At 59.3% G+C, this 12,490-nt stretch overlaps 6 protein-coding genes across 6 annotated transcripts in view; 3 read left to right on the top strand and 3 right to left on the bottom strand.

Annotated features, from left to right (window-relative positions):
• Window positions 1-537: 537 nt before the first annotated feature.
• VDBG_09627 (MFS transporter) lies at window positions 538-2,378 on the top strand (the record flags this gene model as incomplete). Its single annotated transcript, XM_003000386.1, has 7 exons — window positions 538-723; window positions 790-914; window positions 973-1,082; window positions 1,162-1,235; window positions 1,286-1,334; window positions 1,391-1,787; window positions 1,850-2,378. 7 exons carry the CDS (start codon window positions 538-540, stop codon window positions 2,376-2,378), a joined length of 1,470 nt encoding a protein of 489 aa, XP_003000432.1.
• A 313-nt stretch (window positions 2,379-2,691) lies between these two features.
• VDBG_09626 (conserved hypothetical protein) lies at window positions 2,692-4,391 on the bottom strand (the record flags this gene model as incomplete). Its single annotated transcript, XM_003000385.1, has 2 exons — window positions 2,692-4,004; window positions 4,130-4,391. The coding sequence occupies 2 exons, from the start codon at window positions 4,389-4,391 to the stop codon at window positions 2,692-2,694; spliced, it is 1,575 nt and encodes a 524-aa protein (XP_003000431.1).
• A 944-nt stretch (window positions 4,392-5,335) lies between these two features.
• Window positions 5,336-6,483, bottom strand: VDBG_09625 (3-ketoacyl-CoA thiolase; the record flags this gene model as incomplete). Its single annotated transcript, XM_003000384.1, has 2 exons — window positions 5,336-5,941; window positions 6,031-6,483. 2 exons carry the CDS (start codon window positions 6,481-6,483, stop codon window positions 5,336-5,338), a joined length of 1,059 nt encoding a protein of 352 aa, XP_003000430.1.
• Window positions 6,484-7,269: 786 nt separating this feature from the next.
• VDBG_09624 (conserved hypothetical protein) lies at window positions 7,270-8,199 on the bottom strand (the record flags this gene model as incomplete). The annotated part of the gene is made up of 1 exon (XM_003000383.1): window positions 7,270-8,199. One exon carries the CDS (start codon window positions 8,197-8,199, stop codon window positions 7,270-7,272), a length of 930 nt encoding a protein of 309 aa, XP_003000429.1.
• Window positions 8,200-9,205: 1,006 nt separating this feature from the next.
• On the top strand, window positions 9,206-11,154 carry VDBG_09623 (conserved hypothetical protein; the record flags this gene model as incomplete). Its single annotated transcript, XM_003000382.1, has 4 exons — window positions 9,206-9,373; window positions 9,429-9,779; window positions 9,830-10,424; window positions 10,490-11,154. 4 exons carry the CDS (start codon window positions 9,206-9,208, stop codon window positions 11,152-11,154), a joined length of 1,779 nt encoding a protein of 592 aa, XP_003000428.1.
• Window positions 11,155-11,768: 614 nt separating this feature from the next.
• VDBG_09622 (2,2-dialkylglycine decarboxylase) overlaps window positions 11,769-12,490 on the top strand; it is a gene marked incomplete at both ends in the record, with an annotated part of 1,392 nt that continues 670 nt past the window's right edge. Inside the window, one exon of the mRNA XM_003000381.1 lies at window positions 11,769-12,482. Coding sequence (XP_003000427.1) covers window positions 11,790-12,482 — 693 coding nt within the window. The remainder of the gene's footprint in view (window positions 12,483-12,490) is intronic.

Raw genomic sequence — 12,490 nt, 5'->3', positions numbered from 1 at the left:
CTTCCCCACACCGAGAGAGCCATGGCATCCCCTCAAAGGCCCCGGACGCTAAGCTGGAGAGGCATCAGCAGCCCAGAACGTGCCGAGCTCGCAACGCCTTATCTCCAAGTAACTCCAATGGCACGCCTGATGGACGCTCTGACGAAATCCCCAAATCCCCCACCCCCTCGGGTTCGGCATTCAAATCTGTCGCCGTTCACCCCGCGAGGTCTGGGGTCCACTTCCCCGCCTTCACCACCACGCCTCAGCATCCCCGGGTTCCAAATGTGCCCCCGTAAAGTCTGGAACTCACGGCACGTTGTTACCCCAGGTTTGAGAAGATCAGCACTGACACTAGTCGTTAAATCCTGACTTGTGAGTGTCAAAAACATAGAGATTGCGGCACGGGAGATATAAAGTCAGTTGTCACGTCGCACACCACCGCCGCTTCTGTCTCAGTTTTGCAACAGCAGCCTGTCTCTTTATAATAACCTTTTTTTACCGAGACGAGGCATGCACCGCCAGGAAGACAACATACAAAGCAACCAGCAACTCGAGATGACGACCCCTCAGGAGAAGCGTGCCTCGCGGGAGGAGCACATCGACCATGTGCGCAGCAACATCGATGACGATGGCGAGAAACAAGTCTTTGCTGAAGAGGGCGATGTCGATTACACGGGAACAGCAAAGAAGACGGATCCAGAGGAGATTCGTTTAGTGAAGAAACTCGACTATCGCATCATGGTACGTGGAACTTGGTGATCACTCAATCCTTCGCCGACAAAACGCTGACCGCGACAATGTTGACAGCCCACACTCTGTGTGATGTACTTTTTGAACTACGTTGATCGCAACGCCATTGCACAAGCGCGTCTCAACGGTCTTGAAGACGACCTAAAGATGACGGGAACAGATTTCAACACGGCCGTGTCCATGTGAGTAACCAACGAGGACAGCAATACTGGAGCGTCCTCAACGCTGACTCGGCTATAGTCTGTTTGTCGGCTATGTCCTCATGCAGATCCCTTCCAACATGTTGATCACAAAGGTGAATCCTGGGATTTACATGAGCTCTTGGATGGTTGTGTGGGCTGCTGTGTCCGGTACGTTGGCCGATTGCATCTGGCGTGGCCTGTCACTCTGAACCCTTCAGGACCCCCACTGACGGTCACGACTCCGTAGCTTGCACCGCTCTTGTCCACAACTTTGCTGGCCTCGTAGCATGCCGGTTCTTCCTGGGCATCACCGAAGCTCCTGTGAGTATAGCGAGGCGCTGAATCGAAGGCTCTTCTGACCTCTGGCACAGTTCTATCCCGGTGCCACATACATGCTTTCGATCTTCTACACCCGTAAAGGTGAGTCCGTACCTATGACAAGGAAGCCCTTGCAGGCTGCTGACGAGGCCGTCCAGAGGTCGCAACCCGCATCGCTGTTCTGTACTGCGCTCAGATCCTGGCCACCGGCTTCTCCGGCCTCATCGCAGCTGGCGTCTTTGAGGGCCTGGACGACGTTCGCGGTCTCGAGGGATGGCGCTGGCTCTTCCTCCTCGAGGGTGTCGTCACAGCTCTCGTGGCGGTGCTCGGATTCTGGCTCCTCCCCAACACGCCTCTCACGACGCGCTGGCTGAGCGAACGCGAGAAGGAGCTCGCGCACGCCCGCATGGAGAAGGACAAGCTCACCGACTCGCTGGGCCAGGCGTCTGCCGTCGAGGGTCTCAAGCAGGCGTGCCGCGACAAGCGCACATGGCTCTTCGTGCTGATGCAGTGCTTCCACCTCTCTGCCTGCTCCTTCAACAGCTTCTTCCCCACGTACGTGTATCCTCTTCCGTCGAACAAGGCAGGTGGCGGGTTCTAACGATTCTTGTCATCAGCGTGATCAAGACACTCGGCTTCAACACGACCGTCACGCTCGTCATGACGTGCCCGCCCTTCATCTTCGCAGGCGCCGCCGGCATCTTTTTCGGCTGGAGCTCGGGCCGCCTCCACGAGCGCACATGGCACATCACCGCCGGCCTCGCCTTCGCCGTCGCAGGCTTCGCCCTCGCCGCGGCGTCGCTCAACACGGCCGCGCGCTACGTCGCGTGCTTCATCTTCGCGGCCGGCGCGTACTCGGTCAACAGCGTCATCATCGGCTGGGCGTCGTCGACGCTGGGCCAGACCAAGGAGAAGAAGGCCGTCGTGCTGGCCATGACCAACGTCGGCGGCCAAATTGGCTACATCTACGGCGCGTACCTCTGGCCCAAGTCCGACTCGCCTCGGTACGCCATCGGCTTTGGTGCCTCGGCCGCGTTTGCCTTTGGTTCCATCGTGTGTGCGTGGGTCATCCGCGTGCTGCTCATCCGCGAGAACAAGAGGATCCGTGCTTCTGGCGCCGACCACGGCAATCTTTACGGCTACTAGGCGCGGTACGGAGAGGAGGCTGCGCAGGGACGGCGTATGGAAAACGCGTGGGCGCGTGCGACATGGCTGGCTCGAGCCAGCTTCACACTCGAGACTGTATGTAAAATGGTTTTCGGCGCAAATTGGAATTTCGTCAAGGTTTTGACACGGGCATGAAATCAAGTATCTTTGAAACCATCGTCTTGGAAATCTCCATCGTGAAATCTCCATCGTGAAATCTCCATCGTGAAATCTCCGTCGTTGAAGTTATTATTGAAATTGGTCTCATTTAATTCATCATGTTTCGAATCATCATGTTTCGAATCAATATTTCTCAAATCATCATTTTCAAGTCATCATTGTTGAAATCACCATCTTCCGAATGTTGAATGCACGATGCTTGGCGAAGAAATACTTCAGAGTCGAATGCTGTATTGTATGATGACCAAGCTTGGCTTGTGCACAGAAATCCAACAGACAGCCCACCTCGATCAGTAGACGTGCACTCACGTCTGGCGTTTCTTGATCCTGGGAAAGGCAAGCCACACGCCGGCGACGACGACGATGAGCGCGAGATGATGGCTGCAGCCGAGCAGGCCCCTTCGCCGCAATGGCACCAATGGCAAACGGGAAGACGGTGCGCCGGTGCCGCCCATGCCATGGCGAAGCTAAGGGCGCTGACGTGGATGTCCTTGGGCAGCAGCTTGGGGTGACGGTGACGGCGCCGGGGAACATGGGCCCGAGGAAGAAGCCGAGGAAGGCGACGGCGACGGCGGGAGACCTCGAAGCGCGGCACGAGCCAGAAGAGCAGCTGCAGCGCGATGCAGCAGACGAGGTAGATGCTGATGCAGAGGCGCTCGCCGAAGCGCTCGGTCACGAACCCAGACGCGGCGGCCGGCGACATGCCGGCCCAGAAGCCGGAGCCGAGATGCCGGACGCGTAGGCGCCCGGCCTCGCGCACGCGCAGCATGAAGGTGACGACCCAGCCGCCGAGGCCGACCTCGACGCCCATGTAGGTGAAGAAGAAGAGGGCGCACATCCAGGTGACCTTGCTCTTGAGGGCATCCTTGGTGCCGGCGCCCTGGGCGCCGTCCTGGCGGGGGTGCTCGGCGCGGTAGACGGCGCCCGTCTTGTGCCAGAAGGTGATGGTGAGGCCGACCCACTCGAGCACGGAGATGGCGATCATGATGTAGTAAAAGGTGTACCACGGCAGGCCGGCCTTGACGACCATGGAGGTGGCGATGAGGGGCGCGAAGAGGGCGCCGAGGGAGTAGCAGGCGTGCATGAAGCCCTGGACCTGGTTGGCCTTGTCCATGTCGCCGACCCAGGCGCAGTAGCAGGCGTCGGTGAGGCCGTTGCCGAAGCCGGAGATGGCGTAGATGACGACGATGACGGGGAACGGCGGGTGCGTGGCGACGACGGCGTAGGTGATGATGTGGCACAGCGGGGCCATGACAGCGACGCCGCGCTGGCCGTACTTCATGTGGATGCGTGCATTGGTAAAGGCAGCGACCGAGTAGCCGGCAAAGGGCGTCAAGAAGACGAGCGACACGATGGTGTAGTTGAGGTCGTAGTATTGTTCAAGCTGTCGTCGGTCAGCACGCAGTCCGTCAGTCAGTCCGTCAAAGGGCCTCGGAGCCATGGACGCTACTCTTGCCGTGACATACGTAAGGAATGAGGGCCTAGGCAACGTTAGCGACTCTCGTCAAGCGACTCTTGTCAAGATCGTCAAGCGACTCTTGTCAAGATGGGCGTCGAGGCTGAACCCACACCAACGGCCGCGTCGTTGAGGCCGGCAATGATGAAGGACAGAAATGCGAAAGCCAGCTTGGGCACGTTGCCGCGAGGGTGGTTCCATCGCTGGACTTCGCCATGGGCCACATGTCCTGGCGGCGGGCCTGTACCATCGGCGTCTCCGACCTCTTCTGACGAGTTCCTTCGTGGGTCCTGCGGCGCTGACCCGACACGCGTCAAGTCCTTGCCGACAGATTGGCCGGTGCCCAGGCGCTGGAGCTCGATGCCTTCAGCAGCCATGGGCGATGAGGGGCTGTTGGACTTGCCAGCCACAGACAAGGCCGTGGCCGGGCGCGTGATTGTCGCAGTCTGAGACATGGCAGTTGGTTCGGACAGGACAGACACGATGGCTGGTTGAAGCAATGCCAACTGGGTGGCGGACGAGAAGAAGGTCGAGAGCAAGCACGCAGATGCGAGGTCGACCTTGGCCTGCTTTTTCAACAAACCTTCCACTGACAAGGCGGTTTGGACAAAGCGGGTTTGACAAGGCGGTTTTGACGAGGTTGGATGCGGGGGGCAAGAACAACCCGACGAATCGAAGGCACGGCGGAGAGCGGGGCAGCCCGAACCAGAAGTCCGCCTTCCGCCCGGTGTGTGATATGGGCGTGCGACACTCCGCGATCCTCGACGCTCGTGTCAAGCCGTTGCTTGGTCATGCCCCGAACCAATGAATGGCCACGAATACCGACGAGTGGGTTTCCGCTTTCCCGCCGTCTGCCATGTACCTACTGACGGTACCTCCTAGGAACCCACCACAAGGTCCCTATGCCGTCTTGGGGGTCTTCATAGAGGGGCAAAGCATCCTCTAGAAAATCGCCTAGTCTGGTCATCGTTTGCCGAAAGGCGCACGGCTTGCACGTGTGCTGCACCGTGGTCGATGACGCTTATGCGGGCCGAGTAAAGCGCATGCGACTCGGCCCTCGCAGGTGGAGGTCGAGACCATGACCTGTGAGGCGGTGCCCAGAACAGCGCATCAAGAGCTCCCTAGTAGATGAGTATCACAAATTGGCCCAGAGGGAGCAAGAGGGGGCAAGAGGGCAAGAGAGGGCAAGAGGGGGCAAGAGGGCAAGAGGGGGTCAACTGATCCCGAACGACTTTACACTATTCCAGCCATCTATAATGTAGAAACAGAAAAATAAAAAACAGAAAAAAAAACAGTACATGCAACAAGCCAATGGGCCACATTACTCCCGCACAAACACGCCCGCCATGCCCATGCCCGTGCCGACACACATGCTGACGACACCGACCTCACCGCCCGTCCTCCCGAGGCCGTGCAGCAGCGTGCTCGTCATCCTGGCTCCCGTCGCACCGAGCGGGTGGCCCAGCGCAATGGCGCCGCCGTCAGGGTTGACACGGCCGTCCTGCCACGCCTTCTCGAGCCCCAGCGCGCGCACGCTGTGGATGGCCTGGCTCGCGAACGCCTCGTTGATCTCCCACCGGTCGACGTCCTCGGTCGTAAGGCCCAGCTGGTCCAGGATCTTGGGGATCGCCAGCACGGGTCCGATGCCCATCTCGTCGGGCGCGCACCCCGACGTCGTGGCGCCGACAAACTTGCCGAGAATGCTGCCCGAGAGGCCCAGCGCCGTCGCCGTGCTTCGCCGCATCAGCAGCGTCGCCGCCGCGCCGTCCGACACCTGGGACGAGTTGCCCGCCGTGCTGGCGCCGTCGGGCGTGAACGCGGGCTTCAGCTTGGCGAGGCCCTCGACCGAGGCGCCGGCGCGGATGCCGTCGTCCTGCGTCACCGTCACCTGCTGCTCGTCGCCGACCTTGTTGCCCTGCTTTTCGGCCTCCCGGAAAACGGGTCGCCCCGGGCACCATTTTCTTCGCAAAAGCGCCGTCGGGGGCGCGCCTTGGCGGCGCGGCGGTGGCTCTCGACGGCAAAGGCGTCCTGGTCGGCGCGCGACACGCCGTAGCGCGCGGCGACGTTCTCCGACGTCAGGCCCATGGGCATGATGCAGTCGCGCGCGTCCTTGACGTCGGACGCCTTGAGGGCGGGCCACAGGTCGACGGGAATGGCCTTGCTGCCGTAGTTGCGCGTCATGCTCTCCATGCCGGCGCCGATGCCGACCGAGATGACGTCGGTGCGGATCTGCGCCGCGACGAGCGCAATGGACTGCAGCGACGACGAGCAGGCGCGGTTGACGGTGTAGAGGGTCGTCGTGCTCGGGTAGCCGACGTGGTTGAGGGCCATCTTGGCGGCCTTGGAGCCGCCGAGCTCCGAGAGGACGACCGCCGACGGCGACCTCTTCAACAGCCGCCGGGTCGAGGTTGGGGTTCGCGTCGAGCGTGGCGCGCAGCACGACCGAGAGGAGCTCTTCGGGGTAGGCATCCTTGAGCTGACCTCGGTAGGATCGGCAAATCGGGGTCCGCAGGGATGACAGAATGACAACGTCCGAGGGGCTCTTTGTGAGGACCGACGAGAGGCCGCGTGGGAGAGACATGATGGGCGTTTGGCTGGCGGGTCTGTCGAGTAGAAAAGGGGAATCCAAGGTCTTTTGGTTTTGTCAATCGGTCGAGTATCGTCAATCAATCGAAGGAAGAGTTCAATCGGGGTATCATGGAGCAGACTAAAGAAGGATAAACAGAAAGAGAAACGCCCTGCGCTCGAGATACACACTGCCGGAAGCTCAGGAAGATGCCGGTCTCGGTTCCTCGAGAGAGCATCGGCAATGGGGGGGGGGGGGAAGAACGCTTTTCCCCAATGGGTGACGTCCAGACTGTGGGGGAAGGCCCCACCGAGCATCTTCGGCAGTAGATCGCGGGTCACGCCTGCTGGTGTAGAGTGCCGTACCTGCTCTACTCTACTCTACGGATACGGTGCCCAGACGCGCCACGGGTACGTCCCAACAATCCTCTAACACCAGCATGATGCTGGTGATTTCTACGACCGCAGCCAGATTTCCGAAACTTCTCACGATTCCATCGTCCGACTTTTCCATCGTCCGACCTGCTTCCATGTCAATGGACCACCTCGGATGGCATTCAAACCTGGTCAAGCAGGATATTTGCAAAAGGTTACCACGACGAAACCAAGAGTGCCCCATGCGCGGATTGACATTCTTCCGCCGAGTCGTCACAACCACTCTTGCCACTCTCTCGTGACAGACGACTCATTCTACACAGACTGCAAAGCTGGGAGACGGTGTCGCGTCATCCTCCCCCATTCCTCCAGGGATGTCAGCTCCGCCGGCAGTTCTTCCAATATCGGTCCCATGTCAACCTTGAACGGCTTCTCGGGCGCTTCGTTGTAATAGGTGTACGCCGTGTGCATCTGCTTCATGACCCTCTCCGTGTCCAGCCCCGCCCGTTCCTTCATGGCCGCGCTGATCTTGCCGCAAAAGTCATCGACCGTTTGATTCTCGTAGCCCATCGGCCGCTCCCACGCCCGCGACAGCTTGTCCGCCAGCTGAGCCAGACAGACCGTCTCGGGCCCGCCCACGGCAAAGTTGCGCCCCGCGAGCTCCGGTCGCTCCATGGCGGCAATCATGAGACGAGCGACGTCCCGGTGACAGATCCACGACACCTCGAGGTCGGGCTTGTGGCAGTACACAATCGTCGACCGCTCAGCAATCGGGGGATATGCCCAGCCTTCGAGGAGATTGTCGAGAAAGACCACTGGCTGTATGCAGATGACGGGCAGACCCGTCTCGCGAAGTATCTGGCGCATGTCGATGCGGTCGTCCTGGGACTTGATTCCACGCTTCGTGTCGGGAACTGGCATGCTAGTATTGAAGACGAGGAGGCGAACGGTAGGACTTGATGATGCCGCTTTCCCGATGAGCTTGGCAGCAGCGATGACCGGTTCGGTGGCTTGAAATGAGGTCGACGGCAGATTGAGGAAGACAACCTCGGCGTCCTGCAGAGAGGCCTTGACGGCGTCTTCATCTGAAAAGTCGGCGGCGTATGTCTCGATTGGCTTGTCGTCAATGGCAAGCGGCTTTGGATTCCGGCTCACGGCAACAGGGTGATGACCCGCGCGTGCGAGAGCCTCGACCTGAGCCGCGCCTTGCACACCCGACGCCCCAAAAACCACCACTTTGGTCATGATGATGCAACTCAAGCAAAGCTGACAACCTGTCGTGAAAGATGCAAAGAACAGCGTTGGTATCAAGCAGCACGTCGGTCGCTTTTGGCCGCTCTGCAGGAATCAGTCCTTTTCTGCTAATTCAGGTACGCTCTGCATCGCGACCCAATGTTACCGTCGATCACGGACAAGATTTTCCGCATGTCTCGTGGCTACCCGTCCCGTTGAGGAGGAGGGATCGATTGAATCTCACGACCCGTCTTGACGTTTTCCTCTGGGACGCAGCCAATGGAGCCAGCTCCTACCGTTATCTTGGCGACAGTGCCTCTTTGCTCGTTGTGACCGAGGACATGCAATACTCATCAGCCTCACAAGGCGACGCCATTTGGAGGCTGGTAACGGATGGGTTCGAGAGTCCCACGCCGGGAAACCTTTCGCGGGTAGCCGCCCACTGTACCGACGCTCCCCGCATGCTGGTTGAATGCCAAGCACCCCTGTAGTGCTGTACAGACTAGGTCAGAAACGGCGCTGCGGGGCCCCAGACCCATGTCGTCGTTAGACAAGTCAGGTCGGAGACAGGATAAGCTGGTGATTAGGTGCCATGGATTCAGGACAACAGGGCAAGCCTGGACGATCACAAGCGGGCGGGTGAGGCGAAACGCCTCCCTGGAGTTGCCTCCATGGGGAGCCATCTCCACCATACTTGGCCCGACCTCCGATGGCGTGTACCCAACGTAGAGGGCTGGGACGATCTCAAGACCAAGCCTTTCACCACGCCTCTCGGGGAAGCGGGAGTAGCCTATCGCCAGAGCTAAGCCTTCAGTGAGGAAATGTGCTCCCGGATAGCATACTGGCTCGGATCGCTGACTCGGCCAGGGAGAATGTAGCCTGGACGTTGCATGAGATGTTGCTCTTACTAAAGGAGACTCGCGCCATCGCCGTGTCTCCAGCATGACAATCTCGACACCAGATGGTAGACACGTCGGTACCCTTGGAAGCACCGCATTAAAGGAGCCAGCTGTCGATCATGGCTATCACGCCAGCACTGCAACAAACTTCCGATTCGGATGGCCTCGCCTTCGATGCTGGTGAGAAGGAGATGCATCAACAAATCGAGCATGCAAATACGTCCACGACACCCGTGGACAACGGAGAGGATGGAAAACTCACCAAAGAAACGATTCTGGCCTACATAGTAAGAATCCCCCTTCCGTCTCATACGAGAAACATTGCTGATTTGTACATTTCAGGCAATGTGCGGCCAGATCAACGCTTACATCATGTCCATGCTCATCCCAGCAACGACCCTTTCCTACATCAATGCCGAACTCGGACCAGACCCCAACTCGACGTGGATTACTCTGAACTGGACGTTCGGCGCCTCGATGATCGTCTCCATCGGCGGACGTCTCTCTGACATTTTCGGCCGCCGATACTTCATGATGACAGGTGCTTTGATATCCATCTGCGGTTGCCTCGTCGGCGCGAATGGGCGGTCTATCAACCAGAATGATCGCATCAGGCGCGCTCTTTGGCATCGGCTCAGGCTTCAAGAAGCTTTGCTACGCCTGCGTGCAAGAAGCAGTGCCCAACCGCTACGCGTCATGGCCGTCGGCGGCCTAGACGTCAGCTTAGCGCTCGCCTTCTCAAGTCACTCGTCAGCTACGCCTTCATTGCGCATCAGGACATCGGCTGGAGGGGCGCCTACTGGTATCTCTTTTCATTCCACTGCTTTGCATTTCTGATGCTATTCTTCTTCTACAACCCTCCCGACTTCGAGATGAAGCATCGCGAAGATGGCGAGACGAAGTGGCAGCTGGTGAAGCAGATGGACTGGGTTGGTGTCTTTCTCTTCCTCTCGGGCGGTGCTCTGTTCCTTATCGGCGTCAACTTTGGCGGCCGCACCTATCCGTGGACGCATCCCCGGGACGTTGTGTCCGATCATCATAGGAGGATGCTGCTTTATTGCGGTTGGGTTGTGGTGCACATATGCTCCGTTGAAATATCCTCTTTTCCCACCAAAGTTATTCAGGAGAGTGCGCGAGTACGTCTTTTCCCCCGTCCGTATGGGACATGGCTGACGGCCTACAGGTTCGACATGGTCATTGTCGTCTGCTTCGTCGGTGGCATGCTCTACTACAGCATGAACGTGCTGTGGCCCCGCCAGTCACAGGCATTCTTTGTGCCCGAGGGCGACATCATCATGCGCGGGGTGTATGCCACCATCTTTTCCTGTGGCACCTGGAGTGCGTTGCTCCCGGCCAATTCCCGTGGGTTCGTTTGCTAACATCCTCAGCCGCCGGCCTCGTAGTCGTCTTCATCTGCTCCCGCCTGCACCACGAAAAGTGGCAGCTTGTAGCCTTCACAATTGTCCAGACCGCGCTCATCGGCTCCATGGCCTCGGTCGGCGCCAACGACGAGGCCCAAGCCATAGTGACAGTGGTCCTGGCGGCCACGACCATCACCCCGCCTCAGCTGCTATCATTCACGATGCTCTCATTTGGCCTCGAGGACCAGCGAGATCTGGGCGTTGCCGTCGGCCTCGCAGGCACGTTTCGCCTGTTTGGTGGTGCCGTGGCGACGGCGATTTATACAGCCATCTACACGAACCGCTTCAACGAGGTCCTCCCGGGGCAGCTGACGGCTGCGATTGAGGCCTCGGACGTTGAATTTTCCGAAGGCCTGCTGCAGTCCATGATCAAGGCGGCAACACTCAACACACGCACAGCATATGAGGCGGTTAGCGGGGCGACGCCAGATCTCGTGGATCGGGTCATCGAAGGGGCGCGCGAGTCCTATGTCCAGGGGTTCAGCTTGGTGTATCTCGTAGCTATAGCTTTTGGCGTGTGCGCTACCATTGCGGCGGCGTGTACAGTGAGCACGGACCGGAGCAAGAAGAACAACGATCGAGCCGTTGTCATGAAGGATGAAGTGCTGAAGAGGGATGCGATGCTGCAGAAGAAGACGGTGGCATAAGTCAGAGGTCTGGACTGCAATGGGACAAGTGATTGTTAATCCATTGAAACCTTCTCTACACAGTGACTGAATTGGCTCCAGTGACTACGCCGGCACAACACCGTGAGATGCTATGGGTGTCGAATGTGGGGTTCTGCGGCATTCTTTGCCTCATGGTGGCTTCGTCCTCGCAATACACCCTGCCTACGATGAAGCACCAGCAGCCCCTCATACATGTCACTCAATCACGCCACACAATGCTGTCTGCGTGAGACAGCCTGATAGTCACTGCAACATAACGCAGACGGGTGTGGATGATTGATTGGCTTGAGCCTGCTGCAGTTGGAGATAGGAGACGGCCGCGGGAAACTCTTCGCCGCGGATGGTGTCCTCCCCGCGGAAGGTGACCGGGATCTTCACTACGGTCAACACTGGCGTTCACTGATTGTAGACCTCCTGCCTCTGTCTAGTTTCCCGCGGACGCAATGTGAGATATAATGTCGGGCTTGAGGGGTGGATGAAGAGCTTCTGCCTATATAAACCATTGATAGACAATTGCAAGTTGCTCATGACATTGTCCTCCCTCCTCATCCTCCCTCTCCTCCCCCTCCTCTTCATCGTCCTTCTATATCGATAATCCTCCCACACTGGCCATTATGGGCTCCGCCATTGCCATGTCCGACGCCGTTGACCCGGCCACCTTCTGGCCCCTCGCCTCGAAGCATATCCTGTACACAGGCGTGCCTCCCTCCCCCTTCATCATCACCAAGACCAAAGGCACACGGCTCTACGACTCGACGGGGCGACCGATCCTCGACTTCACGTCGGGTCAAATGTCGTCCCTCATCGGCCACGCACACCCGGAGATCGCGGCCGTCATCAACCACCACGCCGCGAACCTCGACCACCTGCTGTCCAACATGCTGACGCAGCCGGTGCTCGACCTCGCGCAGGCCCTGGCGTCGCTGCTGCCGGCGCCGCTGACCAAGTCGTTCTTCCTGAGCACGGGCTCCGAGTCGACCGAGGCGGCCATCCGGCTCGCGCAGACGTACACGGGCCGGTTTGAGATTGTGGCCTTCTCGGCCTCGTACCACGGCCTCACGGCCGGCGCCGCGGCCGCGACCTACTCGACGGGCCGCCGCGCCGGCATCCCCAGCGCGCCGGGCCACATTGCCTTTCCGGCGCCGTACGCCTTACCGGTCGCCGTTCCGCTGCGCCGACGCACCTACGACTGGCGTGCCGAGCTCGACTACGGCTGGTCCCTCGTCGACAGCAGTCGGTCGGGTCGCTGGCGGCCCTTCATCTTCGAGCCCATCCTCAGCACGGGCGCATCCTCGACCTGCCGCAGGGTACCTCA

This window comes from Verticillium alfalfae, genomic scaffold, assembly GCF_000150825.1.
Source record: "Verticillium alfalfae VaMs.102 supercont1.15 genomic scaffold, whole genome shotgun sequence".
NCBI lineage: Eukaryota > Fungi > Ascomycota > Sordariomycetes > Glomerellales > Plectosphaerellaceae > Verticillium > Verticillium alfalfae.
The sequence above is the reverse complement of the archived record's forward strand: the minus strand, read 5'-3'. Positions and strand labels throughout refer to the sequence as shown.